At 45.1% G+C, this 22,591-nt stretch overlaps 1 protein-coding gene across 2 annotated transcripts; it reads left to right on the top strand.

Moving 5' to 3' along the window:
• The first annotated feature begins 1,927 nt into the window (after positions 1–1,927).
• Positions 1,928–22,239, top strand: TTC23L (tetratricopeptide repeat domain 23 like). 2 transcript variants are annotated; one of them, XM_019531936.1, is made up of 11 exons: positions 1,928–2,165; positions 3,587–3,841; positions 7,873–7,996; positions 12,565–12,721; positions 14,013–14,138; positions 14,359–14,536; positions 16,511–16,619; positions 16,983–17,110; positions 17,623–17,772; positions 18,958–19,037; positions 20,425–22,239. In XM_019531936.1, exons 2-11 carry the CDS (start codon positions 3,686–3,688, stop codon positions 20,462–20,464), a joined length of 1,248 nt encoding a protein of 415 aa, XP_019387481.1. In that variant the 5' UTR covers positions 1,928–2,165; positions 3,587–3,685; the 3' UTR covers positions 20,465–22,239. The 2 variants fall into 2 exon arrangements, with proteins under 2 accessions (XP_019387481.1, XP_019387482.1); XM_019531937.1 differs by lacking the exon at positions 1,928–2,165 and adding an exon at positions 3,167–3,425.
• Positions 22,240–22,591: the final 352 nt, after the last annotated feature.

Below are 22,591 nucleotides of genomic sequence, written 5' to 3' on the forward strand. Positions count from 1 at the left end.
TGGTAGAAGATCGTGACTTTATCCCTAGGAGGATGTCCACTTCAAACCCCAGTATCCACTCAAGTGGGAGCAGTGATGTGATAGTACTTATAAATCCTGGGGCAATTTAGCGAAACATACCTCAGCTTTTACAGTTTGGACCTGCTCTTTATTTAGCTTATCACAGGTATTTTCACAGTCGTGGGGGGTTGGGGGTTATAAGTTTTAAAAGTGCCTCTGGCATGGTTGGACTTCTGTCTCTTCAGACTAGTACTTGGCCCTATTAATACATTCTCCAACAGCCTCAGATACTCAGACGGTTGGTAATGGGGCCTCCTATGAGCAGCTGGAGACTGGAAACAGTTTCTGTGACATCATTGCCCTGTATAGAGAGCTGGGCCAGACTTGATCCTTCCTGTGCCTCAGCGGGTGGGGATCAGCTCCTGATTGTCTGAACCAAGCTCATAGCTTGTTCTTTCACAAATGTTACGTAACCCTTTCTAAGAGTCTGGTGCGGCAGGAACGTTAACGTGAGAGTGTGCGCTGCATAGGTGCTACGTAGCAGTCGTCAGAATTGTACTGAGGTGACCAACCTACAGAGTCAGCCATAGCGGGGTCCGGGGCAAATCAGCCTGTGCAGCGCCTCCTTAGCCCTGCAAAGGGGGAGGGAGGGTCTCCGTGTTTCCGCGGCGCGTGCCTGAACCACCAGCTCCAGGCGTGCCCTGCGGGAGGGGCTGCGGCTGCTCCGCAGGGCCCCCCCAAAGCATGGGGCCCAGGGCAGTTGCCCCAATTCGCCATACCCTAGGGACAGCTCTGCCGAGCTGTCCTGAAAACCCAGGTCTTTGCTTGTGGGAACCATCCTCTGTCAGATGAACCCTGCAAATGTTTTCAAGTAACCTGTGTAGTTACTTGCACCGAAGTAGTGAGGACCTGCTTTCCCTCTGGTATTCTCAGCAGCTGGTCTGCTCTGGCTCGCAAGTAGTCCTCCGGGCTTCTACTGCAGGGCCCTGACGACAGGCTAGGGGAGAGCCTGGGGTGGCACGTACTGGAAGCTCAGAGCTGCACATTCCCCTCAGCCCCTGCTGTTTCTCTTGGCAGCCGCCTTCCCTGCGGAGCTGGGCTGACTTCAGCAGCGTCCCAGCCTGCGTGTGCATGGCAGCAGCGTTAGGGGGAATTCTGCAGCAGCTCACAATGCTTGAAGCACCACCGAACTCCCCCAGCTGCGTGGGTGGCAGAGTAGCAGGGGACCTGGCTGTTCCCCAGCTCTACACTGTGGCCCAGGTCCTCTTGCAGGGTCCCAAGTGTTAGAGAGTAGCATGCTTCCGAGCAATGCATCTACCTCCCACGTTCCCTTATATCACTTGTAGCTTTTTTCTGAGTACCGAAGTAGACAGGACACAGATACTGGAAAGCAAAGTAGCCCCAGGAGGATGCACAAAACTACATTTTGTTTAACAGCTGTTTTGCCTTGGCATTTTCTGTCCCTTTTTTGTGAAAAGAAATAACCAGTCACCTGACGTTTAGTAAGAGTATTAACAACTTCTGCCGCCTCCTCCTGCCTGTTTCAGAGACTTTCTTACTGACATATCTCTACTGCTTTTTGCTCTGGCAAACATCTATGTAATTAAAGTCCAGCCTAATTACCAGACCTGGGGAGTCTGGAGGAGCAAAGTGGAGTGCAGCAGTCTCTATGGGTTGCAGCTGGGAGCGGATCTGCTGCAGAGATGCCCCCTTCCTCCGTATGGCTGCCTATGTACTCATCTTAAAGCGGGCTGGCCTTGATTTGGATCGTGCTGATGCTGAAGGCACAATGGAAAACACCTGCACAATGTACCTGACCCAGGTGATGGGGCAGTCGTGCACGCATGTGCATGTGTGAGTGTACTGTCACCCAGACTATAGCTTAGGGCGGCGCATGCGGTTGTCAGGACTACAGTGTGGCGGGTGGAGCCAGTCACAAAAGCCTCTGACTTGGGGAAAAGGGAGAATAAAGGCTCCAGATTATACAGAAGGAGGAGAGATGCCTGCTAATTGACTCATTGAAATTACATTGAACCTGCCAGAACTGAACAAGTCCTTCATGGAAAGAGCATGGAGCAAATGGCTGCAGAGCTGAGCGCAGGCGCTTGGCCCTGCTCAGCGGAGGAGTAGTTCTTGCTGGGCATTCGCTCCAGTGCGGTCAGCAGGTGATACCTTGTGTCTGTCTCTCCTCTGAGCTCTGCTGCCCTGAGCTGTGTCATTTCTATATTACAGTCATTAGATCATGGACCATGCAGTAAGGGGGAGCAGGCAGGCAGCAGGGAGGAAAAAAACAACCTGGTCTCTGGGCAGCGGTGATTGGTGTATTGTAATGTGAAGTGGAGTGCGGACTACGTTCACTGCAGCTGGAAAGTCATTTAGAGCCAGGGTCCTTCAGCCATGTCTGCGTGTGCTGCGGTGGGGAGCGGGAGGGGGTCTACCCGGTTCTGCTTATCTGTCTTGTTTTTTGGGGCACAGGCCCCACTACCTGAGGCTTTCGGATCTAACCCAACAGCTCAAGAATGGTCTCCTGCCCGGATTACAAGGATATGTTTATGCCTGTGCTCTGGGTGATGTCGGAGAAAGAGGGATGGGGAAGGAGTCAGCAATGTGCTAAGGACATAGGAGCTGCCATACTGGGTCAGACCACAAGCCCATCTCACCCAGCGTCCATCCCATGGCTTCTTTGAGAAGCCATAGGCACTAGCCGCACTTATCTGCTTAGTGTCCTCCCTTGGCACCCTAGTTAGTGACCTACAACCTGCGCTCCTTTTTTATAGTTTTTATTCCCACCAGTTTAGTTGTACATTCAGTGACCTCCCTGAGTGGGGTGTGTAGTTCCTGGTGGGCTCAGCCCACTGTCGTTATGCTACAAATTGGCCTGTCTTTCCCAGCAGCAGAGAGTGGATGTGAAGGGGATGAGTGTTTAAGCATGGTGCATTTAGCATTTCACGTTTGTACAGCTCCTAGCACAGCAGTCTCCTGCTCCATGAAAATTAAGTACTGCAATATAAAAAAGAAACATATTATATTGTTGTAGTAAAGCCTGAAGGCCCCAGTTAAGAACAGTGCTTATTGTTGCTTAGTGCTGTGTTGATGTACAGCAAGAAAATTATTGCTGTCTATAGAGCTATGACTTGTTATGACGGGGCAGGAGGACACAGAACAGACGGAGGCAGTGTGGAGTAAGCGAGAGTTTTGATTAGCACATTAAGCGATAACTCTAAAGGGAGGTTATTTGAATAGTCATTGCTTCTGCTGCTCAAGTATTTTGTGCAAATATGTTTATCCTCCACATTACTTTTGAGCGGGTGTAACCAGTCAGTTTGGATCTCCTTAGTATTCCTTGGGAAAAAGGAAATGCAAGCCAGCCTGATGTGTGTTCCTACAAAATCCAGGCAGAATGCTGTGGATTCTCCTTGTCATGTGTAAGTTGCTTAACTTCATTTCCAAAGGGAGATTTTTTTTTAGCATCGTTGGCCCAGGAACCTGTAATTCCTCCTTTAACTTGCCACTTTTGTTTTTCATTCACATCCTAATAGTAATATTTTAAGCATTTTTCCCTGTTTCATGTTTAAATGTTGTGCAGCATAAAACAGATGGATCTGCAATAAATCTCCCAAGCAATATAACCTTACAGTATATTCTAATCAGAGTCCAGGAAAACAGCACAGCTGCCTCTGTACATATGGATGAATCAAACAATGAGAGCACAGTAGGAGATAGTGAAGGAGAAGAGAAGACAATGAGGACAGAGGCACTCTGTACAGACTGGGCTTCAACACCCAGGGAGAAACTGCAAGGAGCAATGAAAATGGCAGAAAAGTTCATTGAAAAGAACGAGGTAATATTCTTTTTTATAACTTCCTAAACAGAAGTCCTGTGTGTAATAGTTTCTACTTAAAACTCCTCCATCCTTATCTCTCAGCACTAGCTCTGCAGTCGTGGGGCCGGCGCGGGAAGATTCTTCCCTCTGGTCCCAGGATCCCTGCTGGGAGATCCTTCTCTCTCAGAGCCAGCCCTGCGGGGCTTGGGCCGGGAGATAATCTTCCCACCTGGGTCCCATGATTGTGGAGCGGGGTCTGGGAGCCCCCTGCTGCTGGGGCAGGGAGACATCGTCCCCAGCCAGGCTCCAGTGGTGGAGCCCACCGCAGCAGCAGGCAGCTCCTGGGGCAGGGAGAAATCTTCCGCCTCCTGCTGCCCAGCTGACTGGGAACACAACATTTGCGCTCGGTGAGGCATCTACACATGCACTACTGCACAGTAAGTAGTCTGAGTAAATTTGCTACTTGCATTTGCAGATAGCAAATTTATGCGTGATTAGAGCCAATTACTGCGCAGTGAGTGTCTGCACGTGTAGATGCTGATGCTCACTGCACAATATTTAGCTCTGCTGTGCAATAAAGCATCTTCTGTGGATGTGCCCTCAGTTCCCTTTTGGTGAAGTGGGAGTAGTAACACTTCCTGCATCTGTCTAGTCTGTAGATTATAACCTCTTTAGGTAGCTGTCTCTGGTTCTATGTTCATGCAGCATCTAGCTAAGTGACCTCGGTTAGAGCCAGTTAGAATTTTTTCCCACAAAGCAGAGCTGCGTCAGAAAACACACTGCTTACTGATCTTAAAAAAAAAGGCATTTATGCCATTTGATCACCTCAGATCAATTTAAACTCAGTATGCCCCTGCCCCAAGCCCAGCACATGCCCAGAAGAGGCATCACGTTAGTTGGACCCAGCTCACCCAATATCTGAATAGATCAGGCACTTCAGCAGGGCTTTTTTGGGTTTATCTAATAACTGATTGAATCAGCTTTAGATAAAAACACCAAAAAGTCCCACTGAAGCATGTGATCTATATAGATGCTATGGAGCTGGGTCAAACTAACGCACTGCCTCTTCTGATAAAGCACTTTTTTTTTTGTCTGTTTCTTTGTTTTTCATGTCTGTCAGCAGCCTCTTGTTGCACATGAAATGATTGCAAACACATCTCTGATTCTGATAGTGTCCTTAGTTTTCTTGTGGGCTGTGGAGGAATCCAGGTTTCCAAGATCTGTCTTCAAAGCAGCCAGCTGTGCAGGGTGCCTTAGACCTGGTCCATATTGTGTTCCCCAGAGCCAGGACTTCCCTGAAGCCAGGAACTCCTGTGTACCACGGCTTCCCCTAATAGGTGTAGACCTTTCCTGGAGGGAATGCCTCCAAAAGGCTGATGGTAGTTAAGGTAAGTCTGTCTTTCGGCTTACTGGCTGGTATCAAGTAGGGACATGCTCTGATAACTGTTTTAGCAATATGTTTCCTGTCTACTAGGAAGCAGATTCAGATGACTAATCCATTTTACAGCCACACATGACTAAGTCATCCAATGGTAACTGTGGGTAATTTCCAGTTAAGGGTAATTTAAAGCTAATAACCAAGTGACAAGGGGTTGTGGACCTTTTATCAAACTCACACCCCAATGAGGAGGATTCCTTCTCTTGCACAAGCCCCACAAGTGGTCATGCTGGCATCCAGTACCTCACCCGTACCAGCCTGGAAGAGGAGTGGGGCTCATTGGAGTCATGTCTATAGCTTATCAGCCTCTCATGCCAAATAGGCAAGGGTCCAGTTTTATAGCACCCATGCCTCTCAGTTGCTTAGTTCAGGCTGTGGGTGAAATATATGCCTCTATTTCTGTAGGAAGAGAAGTTTCTCAAACTTGCATGTAGAAGATAATAAATCCCCTGAATGCATTTTAAATGACTTCTTTAAATGTGTGCATGGAGAGAGGGGTGGGGAGAGAATTACTGTTTAGCTACTGCATTTCATTCATTTTTATGGTAGCAAAACTGACATTTTGATCATCCTTTCCTCAGGCAGTTTGTAGGGACTTTCCTGTCAGAGGCTTTTCTGTTTGTAATCATCAGCCAGATCATTCAGCTCCTAGAAGGAAAGTTTCAAAGAATTAGCAATCATCCTCAAGGAGCCAAAAATAGATCTCAAGGCCTAAGCATGGCAGCAGGGAGGTGTTAGTCATCATCACGACATTTCTGAGAATTACTTTCTCAAACATACGGGGATATTAATAGTCCCCTGGTATTTGCTGTCTTGACAAATTCTTCAGCCTGCTGCTGCTCCATCCCACTATTCTTCCCTTATGCAAAGATCCCTTTGTTGGCTTACCTGCATCAATATATTCTGAATCCTGCCATAGAAAGGTGCTTTTTGAGCTACTTATGTCACTTGTCTGCTGAGGGAATTCTTTCTGAGCCTTTCCTGATCTGGCACTAGGTGCAGATCTGGCCTTACATCCACAAAATAGACCAGCTGTGGTCTGTGATAGTTCAGTAGTGAATGTGCAGTAGACACATGGGCGAGAGCCTTCCTATGAAACCTCTTCTATGGATGCAACAGCTGTATGTCTTGTCAGATCAATACGATTCAGTAAATTGAATGCTATTGGTTTTACTGAGCATAAATTACTTATAAGGTTCCTGAAAGCTGAGTGGGGAAGCAAGGTTTCTACCCTGAAGAACTTGCAGGAAATGAAAGGTAGAAGACAACTTCACAGGAGTGATTAATCCACATTAACTAGAGCATGTGTCCCCTTTGTGCCACATTGCTTGGTTTCGATCTTTTTTTTTTTTCCTATCCTTTTTCTTGAAGTGCTTTTAAGGGAGAATTCTGTCATAAAAAGCATGAAAAACAGTACAGCGGTACTCATACTTTTGGCCCTGCAGACTGGATCAGGCCCCACACACCAGGATTGGGCCCTGTGCACCAGGAGCTGGCCCTGGGTCCCCATGCTACCTCTGCCTAGCCCTGCATGCCAGGATAATGCCCTGCACCTCCCTGTGTGCCTGATACAGTGCACAGAGCCGTGCTATCCAGCCTGCAGGGCTCCCCACAAATCTGGAAATTTGGGAGCAGGGGAGTAGTGCCACCGCTCCCCATTTTCAGACCTGTGGGGAGCCCTGCAGGCCAAATGACAGGACACAGGTGGGGCAGATCTGGTCCATGGGCTGGGACTTGAGTACTCCTGGTATATAGGATATATACCCCTGCAATATGTACTCCTGGTAGATAGAATAGCATATAGGAACCAGGTACTACTACTCTGTTAAGTTTGAGAGCCCTCTAGTGGACCATTGAAGAAATCACTGGATCTATCAAAGCAACTGGTGCATGTGTGCACATGCATGCACATAGATATAATGAACATGTGGCCAGGCCTTGTCTGTTAGCATATACTTAGTAAACACAGTTATTTAGAATCCGGCAGCGCTGCTGCAGTTTTCTTATATTATTTAAAGTGCTAGAGAGCAAAAACTTGACAAAGGGATTACAGTCATTGGGATCCCTAGTGAAGTAAGCACAGAGATGACAGTGAAAAGAAGACACAAAAGAAAGCAGCAGTGCAGGTGGCTTTGGGAGAATGGAAGAGATGAAGTAGAGAACAAAAAAAATTACAGAGGTTGGTAAGAGCTAAGCTGCACTGAGTCTTGAAGGTGAAGGCAGAAACCCTAAAGATAAGGGGAAGTCAGAGAAGTGTCTTCAAGAGAAGTGGGATGGATTTGGTCTGAGTGACATGAAACTGATATTTGCCAGCAGCATTTTGACTGTATTGAAGAGGATGAAGTGAAAGTCAGGGAGGCAAGAGACTGCAGTGTTCAAGGCAAGAGGAAGCTGTAACTGAACCATAAGAATCCAAAGCAAGAATCCTTTGTTCTGTGTAATTCTGACATCAGCTCATTCAAGGCTTCAGTTTATTTTCTTATCTACGTGTATATATTTCTCCACCTAGCTTAGGGGAAATAAACCACTTCCAGGGGCTATATGGAGCCCAAAATGATATTTCTTTTTAAACAAAAAGAAATCATATTGCCTATGTTGTAATGTTTTTCAGGTTCATAAAGCCATCAGGGAACTGACCCGATATGTGGCTCTTACTAGAATCATTTATGGAGACGGGCACTGGAAAATGGCACAAGCATTCACCAATCTTGCTCACGGCTATATGATTTTGCAAGGTGTGTATCTTCTGCTCTCAGTTGCCCTACTTCAGAAACATGAAAGAGTCTAAAACTGGTTTCAGTACTTAAGTCACACACATATATACACATGTTCACAAACAAGGCTACCAGATGAGTGGTTATGTACACGCATGTGTCTTCGCAGGACCACACTAGTTATCAGAGAACACATTGTGGAAGGAGGTGCAAGCAGGCACTGTTATATAAAATAGTCCTATTTCTCTCTTCCTGTGCAAGCAAGTGTTTAGTCCTTGAATAAAGGCTAGGTGGTTGTTATGGCATCTTTTGAAGTGGTTCTTTCAGAGAAGCTGTGGTGTTGCCTTATTCTCTGTATTTGGAGAACGTTCTGCAGAAACAGTAGCTTCCTGGGGACCAGGCATAGATGAGTTTTCTGAGTCAGCAGGAAGATGAAGTTGCGTGTGTGCTGTTTGTGGCCACCTCTCCTCCAAGACTGGTATAAAGTATACAACAGAGTATGCCATAGTCTGTGTCACTGATGTTTCCTTCATGGGGAAAAATGACCTGCAGAGCTTTAAATTCTGCAACTGCCAGCCAGAGGAGCAATGGTACTCTGAGAAGTAGATGCTGTTGTCAGGAGGACCAATGTGCATGCTTGCATCAGGTTGTATAATACCTTTTCTAAAATTTTAGTAATCAATAGGCTCAAATCATACTTGGTTTATTCCCAGGAGTCAATATTTATTCAAGGATAAAACTGGTTTCAGTTCTTCTCTGTAAGATCTCAACAGGATCATATGTGGAAATGTAACTTGGCCAAGGACTGGATGGTTGGAAGTGTTGGGATTTGGTCTCAGACATTGGATCTGGGGGCTCTAGAGGCAAACACCAGCACAACCCAGCACCAGGCTACTACTTTATTTGTAGCTGAAGGCAGGCCAGTAGGAAATGAGTTGTCATTGTTGTTCTCCCCTCCTGCTGTGAAGGCCACCAGTCTCTGACCCCTAATTGGCTGGGACTCCTAATTGGTTGGCCCCTCCAGCCTATTCAAGGCCTATATGGGAAGCATAAACTTGCCTGAGCAGTAAGGTTGTTGTTGCCTTCAAACTAGTCTGCTGTTTCCTGTGTTCCTGACTCCAGCCCTGGCTCAACATACTGTTGCTAAACCTGGCCTCTGCCTCGTGCCTTGCTCTGTCTTGTTCTCAGACTCCAGGTCCCGACCTGGCTTGCCTCCCGCCCTCTGCCTCTGCCTATTGACTCAGCTCTGTCTCAGACTCCAATCTCCTGGCTTCAGCCCAGCTATTCCCCAGCTGACCTCCAATCTGGACCTTGTGCTAACCACTAGGCAGACTGCCCATGCTCAGTTTAAGATGCTTCAAGAACCACTTATTCATACCTGTGTCTTATCTTTGAAGGTAGCATACTTATCACACAGCTGACTTAAGCTTCATGGCAGGAAAGTTCATCATGATAGTCTCCATCATCTGACAGGAAGGGCTGGTGTCACGCTCTCTATAATATCCTTTCTTGTCCTTTCCACAAGCCAACCTCTAGCACAATAACTGATTACTGAGGAATGGGGGTAGGAAAACAGGAATTTAAAATCATGTTAGAAACAGAAGCTCCTCTTTCACTCTTGAAAGTTAGAAGTGAAGTAAATAAGGAAAGGCTATGGTCCACAAAGCTCACCAAAGTACAAGCCTAAAATGTAATTCATAACAGGAGCTGCATGGGCTATGTGCTTGTGTAACTCAGCGACTTCTTCCAGTCACACAGTCAACAATTTATAAGATAAGCTTTCAATTTTAATTTTGGATATCATACTAGAAATCTAGCTTCTGTAAGAGCTTAGCAAGCTTGAAGTAATACAGTGCTGTCTTCTTTCCCCTCTGGCTTACATCAAGATAGTGCCTGGGGAATGGGACTGCACTGACATGTATGTGTTAACCTACAAAGTAATGGGCATTCGAACTACAATTAAGTTTGAAAGCTGGAGTGGTGCTGCCATCTAGCATCAGTGTAATGAAGTAAAGAATGAACCAATGTGTTCCCTAGACCCAGACCTTGAATACACAGAAAGGCACATTAACAAACGAGGGATATTAAACATATAATGGTTCACATGATTCAAAACTGAGCATTTTTTTAGTTTCTTAATGGCAGAATTCTAAATGTATTGGGACAATTTCATGCCCTTGCTCTCAGACAGGGCTCTGTAATATTTTCTTGCCTCCTGCCTAACAGTGCTTAAAGGGACATAATTTACATGCCAGGGAGATGAAAAGCAAGATAAGTTAAAGCAATAAATAAGTGTGGAGAATTACTGAATCCTCTTAACTGTCTGCCATGGTTGTCAAACAAGGGAAACAAAATTTTCAAAGACCAGAATAGAAAACTTGATTGGCACAGCAACATTTTCAGCAATAGCTAAAAGATGTGGCATAGCTCAAATTGGATTTAAAGGTTTGAGACAGAAACAATTGTATGGGATTCTTTGCTCTGTGTTTTGCAGAGGAACAGAACAGATGATCCCAGTAGTTTCTTATAGCTTTCAAACATGTTGATTTATATTGCCCTTATTTTAATGGTACATGTTGACCCGAATGACAGTCACCCTGGCTCAGAAGGGAGGTAACAAATATAACTTTTTTTTCCTTTTAAAATGAGGACAAGGGTACACTTACTGTAACTGAAATTCAAAACTTAAATGATTTTTCAACAGTACAAAAGCGATGGAACTCATTGCCACAAGACACCGCTGAACACAAACTTTGGGGGGTTCAGGAAGGACTGGATATTTGCATAGATACAAATAATGTGCATGGTCACACAAAATGTGATTGTAAAACTAATATGAGGACAAGCTAACCATGAGCTGCTGGAGATGAGAGAAAACCTTACAGGATTTCACAACTGATGATTTCATAGTTGTCTCTTCCATCTCTCTCTGGAGCACAAAAGTCAAACGCAGTTTTGGGATGCATCAGTGGAAGCATTAGGTGCAAGACACAGGAAGTAATAGTGCCTCTATTCAGCACTGGGTAGGCCTTATCTATAGTACTGTGTGTAGTTTTGGGATCCACATTTTAAAAAGGACATGGAAAAGTTAGAGAGGGTCCAGAACCAGGTGACAAAAATGTTACAATCATATGAGTGTCTGAAGGAGCTAGGCATGTTCAGCTTGTGGGAAAGGCACTGAAGAGGGGACATGACAGCAGTCTTCAAGTAGCTGAAGGGCTGCCATAAAGAAGAGAGAAAACACCTTTTTTTTCTTTTGCTACAGAAAGGAGGATACTGACCAGTGGCTTGAAGTTGCAGCACAATAGGGTTAGATTGGGTGCCAGGGAAAACATCTTCACTCTAGAACAGTGAGGCAGTGGAATAGTTCGCTTAGGGAAGCTGTGGACTCTCCATCACTGGAGGTGTTCAAGAAGAGGTTGGACAACCACTGGTTGGAAGTGCTTTAGGAGCAGCTACACCTATGTTCTACTATAAGTATTTCCTATGCTTCTGGGCTTTGCTGGTTGCCATATGGGGACATAATTTTGCCAAGAGGTTAGACAATGGATTAGTATAAGATAGTTTGGATAGGTGTAACCCTGCCTGATCCAGGGGGTTGGACTCACCAGATGACCTACCAAGGTTCCTTCCAGCCTGACTTCTCTATGATCTGGTGTGGTCAGAGATGGATTCCAGACTCAATGGACCCCTTATCTGGCTAAGCCTGTAGCAATCTGGGTAAATTTCTTTGTGTGCTCACCAAAGTTATAAGAACTAGTAATAAAAGGAGTTTGTGAGGAAGCAGAAAGAAATGTCTTGCAATGGATTTGGCTGCCCTGGTTCCTTTCCTTTCCTAGTGATAAAGAAAGTATATGGAGAAATAAAAGTGCTGGCAAAGTTCTCTGAAATACAATTATGGGCAACTTCCCTGCTCATCTGAGGATTTGCTTTGGAAATAGCAATATATTTCCCAGCTGGGAGATCGCACCTGTGAGCCACAGTTTACTGAGTTAGAACCTGCTTTAATGCTCAGAAATGCAAAGAGTGTGCTCAGAGCAGTCTGCCTTTTCTGGCTGCTGGCTGATTTTTTAAAATAGCAATTAGGTATTTTCTTGCCTGATGGTACTCTGACTCCCCAAGGAGAGGGAAGGTGTGGACACAATGTGCCGGTGATGGTACACAGATGGCTGCATTGTATGGGGACTTTGGCAAGGGGGACAGTAGGACTAAATATAAAATTAATAATCTTATTTCCATAAAACATTATGTATTGTGGAGGAGGAGTTGCATAAGCCATGACTATGCTGTGTTCCCTTCTACATATTTCCCCATGGTGCATCTTCTCTATTGGCACAGTAGGTCTGTGGAGAGCCCAGTGATAGCTGGAAGGGCTAATCTTCTTCCTTGAACTCTTCTAATTATTTTCCTATGGACTGGGGGTGAAATCCCGGTCTCAAAAAGTCAATGGCACAGCTCCCACAGACATCAATAATGCCAGGTTTTTCCTCCAACGACTAATTTGTGTCTCTCTAAGGAGCTCCAATAGTTCAGGACAGACATCTGCTTGGATATTTTCTGTGTTTTGTGAGCAAGCTGTTGTCTTCCAGGTCTGCCTGCACAGGCCATACAGCATGCTGAATCAGCCAGACATGCCCTCCTCACACGGGGGCACCTTCCTTCATCTCTGGGAGAAAAGGGAGAAATCTTAGGAACACTTGTGACTCTCTACTATACCTTGGGGGCAGCCCACCTGGCACAAAACAAATATCCTTGCCTGTGAAAATACTTCAGATTAAAGTGTCTAATACAAAATGGTTATTAATGTCACATCATGAATGTTACATGGTCTTTTTCACCTTGAAGCAACTGCATGTCACAGCTCATTCAATGGTAAACCATCCTGTACAGCAAAGTGGGCATTGGTGGGTGGTATAGATAGAAAAACAGAGGCCAAAGACATTCAGTGACCTGCCCAACACAGGGAGTTGTTAAATCAAGATTAGGACCAGAAAAAGACACTTTTTTAACCATGGTCAAGTGTTAAAACAAACTGTCATGAGAGGTGACAAATCTTCCATTACTTGCTGTCTTCAAATCCAGACTAGATGTCTTGCTGGAACATGTGCTTCAGCCAAACACAAGCTGTGAATTTCGCTAAGACGATAATTGAATGAAATTCTGTGTTATACAGGGGGTCAGACGAGCTGATTTCAGAAGCCTTCTGACCATAACCATTTGTGGAGAATGGCTTGCAGTTTTGCATTTAAGGCACAACCAAACAGTCTACTAGCTGCTTTTACCCACGCTATATTATTGTACAAGGGAAAGCTGTGCCCCAAAACTAAAATTGGTATTTCTTTTTAGCAGTTTTGTCCCAAAAAGTGATATTAGATTTCTGCAAAAGCAAAATGTCACTGGAAGGCTTGACCACAAGCCAAAAATCCTATGGGAATCCAGAGACAGTCAGAGCAGGGAATAGTCCCCCTAGCCCTTCCCTTTGCTTTTTCATCCTCTATCCCTCATATCCAACATCGTATTTCATCCCTCTTTACTTACAGAGGCCTCAGGGCAGTGTGGCTTGTGTTATACTTTGAGGAACACCACATACATTTGCAGTTCCATGCATGGGACCATGGGGACCATGGTGGCTGCTTTTGTGAGTAATGAGAGACACAAGGATTTCTTTGGATGATATCTTTTATTGGACTAACTGCCTAGTCCAGATAGTCAAACTAACTTTCTAGTGCAAGCCATTTCTTTCTAGTGCAAGCCATTTTCTGAGGAGAGAAGCCAGCACAGCAATAGACTTTGAGAGTAATGTAATGCACCATTTCCTTTAAGCCCCCACTCCCTTGCCAAAGTCATTTCTTGCAGGGAAGCGACAGAGAAGCCAAAGCAACAAACATGCTTCTCAACTGGTGTTGATTGATGTGCAGAGACTGTCCTGGAAACAAATGTCTGAGCAAAGAAATGGTAAAGATTAGTTTCTGGTTGTGTGATTGTGTTTGTTTGGCTGATGGCACGTGCCTTTGGTGGCTTTCCTTGACTGTCCTACTGGCAAAGAATCTTATGTCAATCTGCAGAAGGCAGAGAAGATCATGGAAGAACTGCAGGAGCTGGATGAAGGAGTGATCACGGGACTGACAATATCTCAGAAAGGCCTGGTCATTGCACTCGGCAGGTAAATAAATGAAGGAGGCCTAAACTGAATGCCATGTGTAAGTGAGGACTAGATCTCTGCTGTTTTGAAAAACCATGTCACAGGAATCAGACAGGGTCCGTGACTTCGGTAGGAGTTTTCTTTGTGCATGGGAGCAGGATCAGAGTCTCCCTAACTGAATATCATACTTATTCTGATATGTGCTTTAGACTAAAGGACCCATTTCCTCACTTTCTTCCAGGACATGTTTGCAGCAGAACAAGTTGGGTTTTGCCACGGGTTATTTTGAAAAAGCTGTCACTGCTGTAACTTCAGCAGAAGGAGATATGGCTCCAGAACTGATTAGTCTTTATCAGGAAATTGCCCAAATGGAGCAACTAAAGGAAAACCATGAAAAAGCCATTGCGTATCTACTGAAGGTAAGAAAGCTCAAAATACCTTTCAGGGCAGCAGGAGTTAAGAGTCCAAGTTAGAGTAACTGCTTGGAGTGTGCTGTAGGCACACTTCTTTATTTGCTTTACATCAGCAATGATTTGCTGAAGGATCTTGCCATTACATCAACTCTGTAGCCTGTCAATGGTCTCTCCACTCTGGTGCACATTTGCTGATGCCAATGCAGTTCTGTCTATAATGTACGTGGCGATTCGTGCCTGGACTTCCTCAATAGATTCCTGTCAATGAGGACAAACAACTTCCTTGCTTATGAACCCAGTTTCAGCAACATATTGAGTTACTGATGCTTAAATATTAGAGGAACTCTTATTTAGAATTCCTTCAAGCAGTTCTGCTTCAGAAAGTGACAAGTCTCATATGTGAGTCCTTGGTTTGTATCTCAGTTACTGGTATTTCCAAAAAATATCACATCATCAGTAGCACCAAAAGCCCTTGGTCAGTCTTGTGGGAAACCCAACTTGTGCAGGTGGGACTGACCAGACCTGAAACTTAGCGAGCAAGTCTGAGGCGATGCCAGAAAGGTTTGAGCTCTTCTCTCTTTGCCAGAGCTGTATATGCTTTGCCAGACAGAGGAGTACTTTTGTCATTCAGTCAGCAGTTAAAGGGGGCAATTTTTACATAGTTGGCATTTTAAAACACTTTTATTAGACACCTTGCTCTTGAAGCTAGTGGCAATCAAATGTGCCCTGCACTGCCTCCGATCATGGTCAGGATGCATGCATTGTTTTAATTCAGAAAGTCATGGTGATGGAGATATGAGGAACATATCAAGCACTGACTCCATGAAGATCTGAGTCATCTATACCAGAGGTAGTCAACCCATGGCATGTGTGCCACAAGTGGCACAGGCAGCCACTGCATGTGGTAGGCAGAAGACCAGGGAGGGGACAGGAAGCACAGTAGCAGAGAGGCCAGAGAGCAGCAAGCAGAGCAGTCAACCAGGCAGAAAGGAGATTGGAGTGGTACTTGGAGGGTGTGGGACTAATTTGTGGCATGCCTGCCAAATATGTTGGCCCTCATTGATCTGTATTCTCACTGCTCTTGAGAGTGGTCATGCTGTGCAGTAACACTCATGGTGCAGATGCTTGTGTTAGCAGGTGACGTGGTGTGCTAGTTTATCCCCCACTCCTGATAGGGCAGACAACTCCAGTGAAAAGTGCAACCCCACAGGAGTTAAGGGGCTATGAGTGTGAACCAGACCTTAGTTACAAAGTGTACAATCTAGTTAGCAAATGAAGGACCTGAGGGTGAGACTAGTTTTAAAAATAAAAATGCCTTTCCCTATTCCAACTAAATTAGAAAGATATTTTGTTTAGAAAGTGCCTCAGTGCTTGTCACTGTCACATGACTCTTTCCTAGGGAGCTTTAATCCCCTCTGTTTGTGAAGTTCAGACACTGAAGATCCCGTATTTAATTTACTGACTACATTAAGTAGAGGCAAAATATTTTCTTTTAACCCATGCTAAGATTTAAATACTGACCAGATATAAAGGATAACTTTTAAAGATGGTCCAAACAAAATACCCAGAATTAAACCCCCGTGAACCTTTTGTGTGGCTTTGAGTTGGATCTCACCCTGAATCAGAAGGTTGATAATAACTTCCATTTTTTTGGAGGCACAAAGCAAACCCTTGGATACAACCTTCCCTAAGTTCTGTTGGGCTGGAAATCTGAATCCAAAGTGCACAGCTTAGGCCCATCTCCAATGTTTTAATTTCAGTGTCTGCTACTTGGGGAAGAGCCAAAACTGGAGGATGAAGACAGACTGAATGCTGGCAGTATTAAATATCAGGAGCCAAGCTGTTTAGCTGGGTGGAATTATCCTGTTACCTCATTTCTGCACCTGTGACTAACTTGACAAAGATAGTGTTGTCTGTGAAAATACCCCCTGCATGCGCTGTGCTTATTTAGCTCAAGTAATCACTGTAATTTTGTTGTAGGCACATTCCATTTGTGTAGCCTTGCACAGGGAGCTCAGCGTTGAAGCGGCTCAAACAGGGCTGTTGCTGGGTAAAGCTTATGCTGCAACTGGAGAAGAGCAGCACATTGGTAAGTGCCTTCTGGACATAGAGTCGGCTCTCCTAGACTTTATAATGCTGCAACACAAAGGGGAAAATGTTGCATGGACTAGTTAGGAATGCACATTTAATCAGTGAGCTGCTTTTTGGGCTATTAAACACCTGAAGTTCATGGTATTGGCACCTCGTGCTACCTCCAGGGGGACATAATTCTGCCACTCGTGGAAGCCTCTCTGAAGAAGTAATAGGCAAAATTGGGCCGTCTGCTTTTAAGGAAGATAGAAACAGACCTTTTTCTAGCCACAAAGTTCATCCATTATTTGGGTAAGAGACTGGTGCAGGTGGGATTGAGAAGGTACCATCGGTTAAGGATAATTGCTTTGCTTAATTCTAGTGGCTGCTGAAATGCATTTCACAGGGAGCCTCAGTGCGTATCAGACACTGCTGAGTGCAGATGACACCCAGACTCTGAGAGCCGTCACAGAATTCAGCAAATGGCTTGTGCGCATTGGGAAAAAGCAGGTAACCACAACCACAAATACTAGTATGCAAACTTACTGCATGCCTCAGTGCCACAGCTTCTCAATCCAGCCTGTGCCTTTCAGTGTTGCATAGGACCAACAGTTGCAAGGGGACTTTATGGTACCAGGCATCTGTGATTTGTAGGGTCTTCCTGGTCACCCCTCCTCTACCCGCCACTGGAGGGGACAGTAGCACAGCAACCACTTTGCCAGCTGTGTGTCACCAAGGTCCTCCTATGCCAGACCCGTTGCTGACCATAGGGCAGCTTTGCACCAGCAGTGCAGTGCAGGCGCTATGGGCAGCCTCAGGCATGTTCTATTTTGCAGGGTGGGAGAAGCCTTAATTAGAGCACTCCAGCAGACTCGATTAATTGAATCATCTCCAATGCACTGTAATTCCCTGTGCATCTACAGGCACCCAAAAAAAGTTACATCAAGCAATCATTTAAGGAGTCTGTTCTGGACACTGCCATATTTTATGTGCTGATCAGCTTTTGGATTTTTGTCGTTTAGCAAGCCTACAAACTGCTGGACGATTCCTTAAAGGCCAACATAGACATCAATAGTGATTTTAGCGAGAAGACTGTTGAAATTTACCATCTCATGGGCAGTATCTGGTTAGCAGAAGGAGAGATAAGAGAGGCTCATCAGCTCTTCAGTAAGGTAATACTAATGTTATGTTGCTTATTTCTTGCATTTATCATCTCAAGTTTGTCTCAAAATGGCATTGAGTACAATTACATTTAGGTGGGTTTACATGGCAAATGGCAAAGTAGTGTTGTAGAGATGCACTAGATAGCTTCAAATGAGCTCGCCAAGGAATCAGGTGTAGTTTAGCACAGAGCTTAACACAAACTCCTAAGTCTTACTGACCTGCAAAAATCTCTCACACACCCAGGAGCCCCTTCGTGTGTGCCATAGGCAAGCTGGGCGAGCAGCTACCCTGGCCTTTATCCCTGTGGAACTGCTGGACTGGTTTGGATTCTTTTTGGAGTCAGTAGTGCTGATGAACTCACAAGATTGCTGCCAACATACAGCTGGAGATGGGAAGATGACCAGAATATCTGATCTTGAGGGAAGAGGGGAAGGGCCTACTAGGAGATGGGCATAGTCTTCTGCCACCCTGTTCTCCATGCTAATGAATGAATAAAAGGAAACCCCATGAATTAAAAGGAAAAGTGGCTCCCTTCCCCTGACTAGCAGGAGAGAAACTAGCCCCTACCCAGCGTCTCTGCTTCAGTTTCCCCAGTGGTTAATATTACTTGCATCAAAAGAGTAGTATTGTGCAGGTGAATTACTTGGTCACTGAGGGCTCTGATGATGAAAAGCATTATGTAATAATGCTATGATTTTTTATGTGAACCTGTGCACTTAAATCTAAAGAAGAGAGCTCTTGGATTCTAGCAGCTTTTCTGTAGGCTACAGAAAAAATTCTTAAAATCAAATAGTCACTGGTAGTGACTTTAGGCAGGAGGGATTTGAAGTCTCCATGTGGTGTCTAATGCCAAATTTTCAAACACCAGAACAAGCCCTTTATAAACAGAAATCCTGTTTATAACAGCATTCTCCAGACCCCCGCTTTTAACATTCCCACCACCAAGATGCAGCAAATTGCCTCACTCTATTAGAAGAGAGCTAGTGCCCTCTTCTAATGTGGTCTCGAGGTGGGGAAGATTATGACTATGGGGTTGTGCTATATTCCTTTTATCTTTTCTGCTTGGAAACACTGGTGTTTCTTTACTAACATACAGATTACTAGGTGCCAAACACAGTGAATCTGTTTACCAGGTGACTTGATTGATTTCAGAACCAGCTTTTGTCCTTTTATGTCCATTTTATCCTGCACAGTGTTTGCAGATTCAGCTGGCTGTTTATGGACCTCAACACAGGAAACCCAGAGCGATGCGAGAGCTTCTGAACATGTTGAAGTGAGTAATAGACCATTAGTAGCATGGTTGTGATGTTGTGCTGGACAATTATGGTTACTACTGAGCACAGCCAAGGTACTGTTACAGCCACAGGGAACTTAGCAGATTGGTGTTATCCACAATCAAGGCAGGGAAGAGGCTGGTATCCACAAAAAAGGCAGGGACTCTTCTGGAAGGCAGGAGATCCTGAGGATGCAACTCAGAGAAGAGGCACAGTGCCCTCCACCTCCACGGTGCTCTCCTCCACCTTTGCACCCCCTGGGTTCTGGGTTGCCCAAAATGGTCCCTTGCACCAATTACAGCAGCCCACAGACAGCATCCCCTGGGCTGCATTGTACACTATGAAGCAACCTATATTGACCCCTCACTGCATCTCCTCTATAGGAATTATCCTCTGGCCTCTTTAAGGTTAGCATATATGTGACTGCAGGAGCACACTGAAGCTGGAGCGTTTGCCAGGATCACCCTGGCTGTCTCACAGAATTAACAGGAGCACGTGGAGTCTCTTGCTGCTGATTCAAGAGCCCTCATTCAGATCAGGCTGGCAGCACCTGACAGCTCTTGGCAACCGATATTTGCTCTGCCAAAACAGGTTTCTAAAATCCCCGTGATCGTTTATTCTGCCAAAACAGTCACTTTCCTGACTGAAAGATGTTGTTGTTCCTTTATTGTTAAGGTTTAGTGCCTAGGGCCTAGATCCAAACAAAGGCTTGGCATCTGGAAGTGAGACGTAATCACAATTCGGGCACTCAAGTCCAGTATTGTAGGTCTGCAAATGTCTCTTTAGATGCACCTGGATGCACCTAAACTCCACTGGTGCCACTGCTTTTCCAACCTTTGAACCAACACTTCTTTATAAATCGCAGCTACCAGTGGAGGACCTGGTGGTGCCGTTACACCCTCTTGTACTAGCCCATTGTTGGAGCCCTCTGCCATGAAGCGAGGCGTAGGTTCAGTTCCCTCAGTCTGAGGAGATTCAAGCCTGTGTGCCCTCCTCCTGCCAAACAGACAGTGGACTATTCTGCAGGGGAAACAGTCATCGCCCCTCCTCTTCCTGAACCTGTTTCACTCTGCAGCAAAGTCAAGATTCATTAGGCCAGACACAGGGAGCAGAAGGGAAGAAAAACCTGGTGGACTGGGAGGGGAGACCTGGCCTCTGGTCCCTCCTCTCAGGACTGTTGCTGTGTTTTCACACTAAAATGGTTGGATGTGCAGAAGCAGTGCAATCTGGGCAGGCAGGTGTTTTGTGTTTCGACACCAGGTAAATAGGATGGGATTGTCCCATTTGTCCATGCAAAGGAGTAGGGTCTGGGATTTGTAGCCTAAGAATGACTAGAATGGGACAGCACCAGGAAAGAAAGTGAATTTAATGTCTCCTCTATTGTAGGTCTTCTGCCATTTGTGAGGGGAACAGGCCCCTGGGATAGAAGAGATGGACAGCGCTACGTCAGACAGGGCTGACAGAGTTCCCAGCGCCTTGGCAAGAGTGCCACAGATAAAACCGAATGCTAGTGCTGGGAGGCTGCTTTGGATAAACTCAAGCAAACTCCCCATGTTTCCAGCTTGGGGAAAAGTATTAGTAATTTTGCTTTGGTTGTGGGAAAGTACTAACTTGCCAGTCAAATTTGCCCCTCCTGGCCTCCCTTTAGATTTTCTTTCCTTACTGTATTTCAAGGCCGGGTTATAAGAGCGGCATGGCAGGGGTCTGTAATTTATGCCCTTTATTTCCCCCAGAGCAGTCTAAAACAAATAGAGCTCCCTTTGGAAGAGATTTTTGCTCCAAGCATGTGTACACAGGGATGTGAGAGCCTTTTTAGAAGACATTCCACACATCCTTGAGTGAGTCCCCCCCGAGGGAAGCAAATGCAATGATTCTTCCCCAGAACTGTTTGCACAGTGGCTTTTTTTGGTCAGTTCACTTGGAGAATATTAAATTTAGCTGGGCTCGGTATGGGAGCTCCAAAGGGCAAATGCCTTCTCCTCAGCATGAAATCTCCCTTTAAGGCTTTGACTTCCTTTCAAAACCTTTATTGTAGCAAACTTCCCTCCTTACAGCTGTGTTCCCACCTGTTGCTGGCCACAGCTTGGCAGTTTCTGTTAGAAAAGGGGCAAACATTTTCAGCACTGCTGTGACTGGGAACCCCCAGGCCACTTTTCAAGAGAAAGATGCCCAGGTCCTTTGCACATGATGCACATGACTCCTGTTGCAGATCTTGCTGCCTATCTAATCTTTCGGCACCATTCAGCACCATGTTAGCTGGGTGGGGAAGTCACAACACAGTATTTATGCTGCTCTGACTGCCCTTCTGAACACTCATAGTGTAGTTACTGCATCCTAAACATGTCCAGATGGGGAGTCACCATAGCATAGCCACCATATGCTCACCTCAGCATTTAGACAAGTCCATAGTCATCATGAAACCTATGATTTAACTTAGGCACAGGGACACAGCTGGATAAGACATGGCTGAGCCAGTGTACTGCATTAAGTACCCAGATGGTGCCCACAGGACTCGACAAAGACCATACTCTTTACTGAGGGTTTCCCCCATAATGTTGAACCCTTGGCTGCCACAGTCCTTACTATAGGACATGACACCTAAATACCTTTGTACATCTGGTCCCGTGTGAAGCCAGTGGGATGCAGAGGATGCCCTTCCTCCTTGAGGAAAAATTCTGTGTGCTTAGGGTTCCCTGTTCCACTATATCCATGATGTTAGTTATGACTGGTGGTTACTACCATTCAGCTTGTTTTAATTTTTCAGGATCTTCCTTCCAACCTCACTGTGGCATACATAATAGAAAAAGCTGTTACATAGATGAGAAAATAGTATACCAGTTGGGTTCAGATGGACCATTCATGTTTAACATCTGTATTTCTGTGAGCCATATGTCCAAAAGTAATGTTAAAATCTCATCTGTGTCCATCAATACAACAGAAGGTAAGTCAGACAACTGGGAATACATTTAAGGAAGTCAGGCAGTGGTTTGCTTTCTCACTTGAGAGATTATGTACATCATTCTTAGCAGTTCAACACATTCAAGGGCAATAGACAAATAACTATCGATACAACTTTCAGATAAATAGTGATCACACTTGTATTGAAGGGAAACTAGGGAGGTTAGGAGAAAAAACAGTGATTTTAACTACAGTCTTAAAAGGAAAACTCATGTAAAGTGTAAATTAAGCATGAAAACAAAGTAATATATGGCTCTTGTATGATTTTGGATGTTGTAAAATCCCCGAGGGCTACTTTTATTAGAAAATTAATTCTAGGTGACACCAATTATGAAAATTATAACAGTGGAACCCTATTGCTCTGAATGGGTAAATAGAGCAAGTGCTACATAAAGTGGTCAGTAAGAGCTTATTTTAAATATCACTTTCAAATTATTTGGACTCCTGTAAAGTATACAAGTCAACTGATATCGGGTGATCTTCTCACCAGCAGCCTTGTTCTCCTTCACCACTTCTCTCCTCTTCTCATTTCAAATTAATTTGCACCTTCTGTGGGATAGGGATGCAGTTGTCCTATGCCTGTACAGGGCCTTGA

The sequence above is a fragment of the Crocodylus porosus genome, unplaced genomic scaffold (assembly GCF_001723895.1).
Source record: "Crocodylus porosus isolate Cpor-Errol unplaced genomic scaffold, CroPor_comp1, whole genome shotgun sequence".
Lineage (NCBI taxonomy): Eukaryota > Metazoa > Chordata > Crocodylia > Crocodylidae > Crocodylus > Crocodylus porosus.

Excerpts from the sequence above, each read along its gene's own strand:
- TTC23L (XM_019531936.1), top strand. The coding sequence starts at position 3,686 with ATGGATGAATCAAACAATGAGAGCACAGTAGGAGATAGTGAAGGAGAA. Across the intron at positions 14,139-14,358 it reads CTGGTCATTGCACTCGGCAG|GACATGTTTGCAGCAGAACA; the intron begins GTAAATAAATGA and ends ACTTTCTTCCAG. Across the intron at positions 14,537-16,510 it reads CCATTGCGTATCTACTGAAG|GCACATTCCATTTGTGTAGC; the intron begins GTAAGAAAGCTC and ends ATTTTGTTGTAG.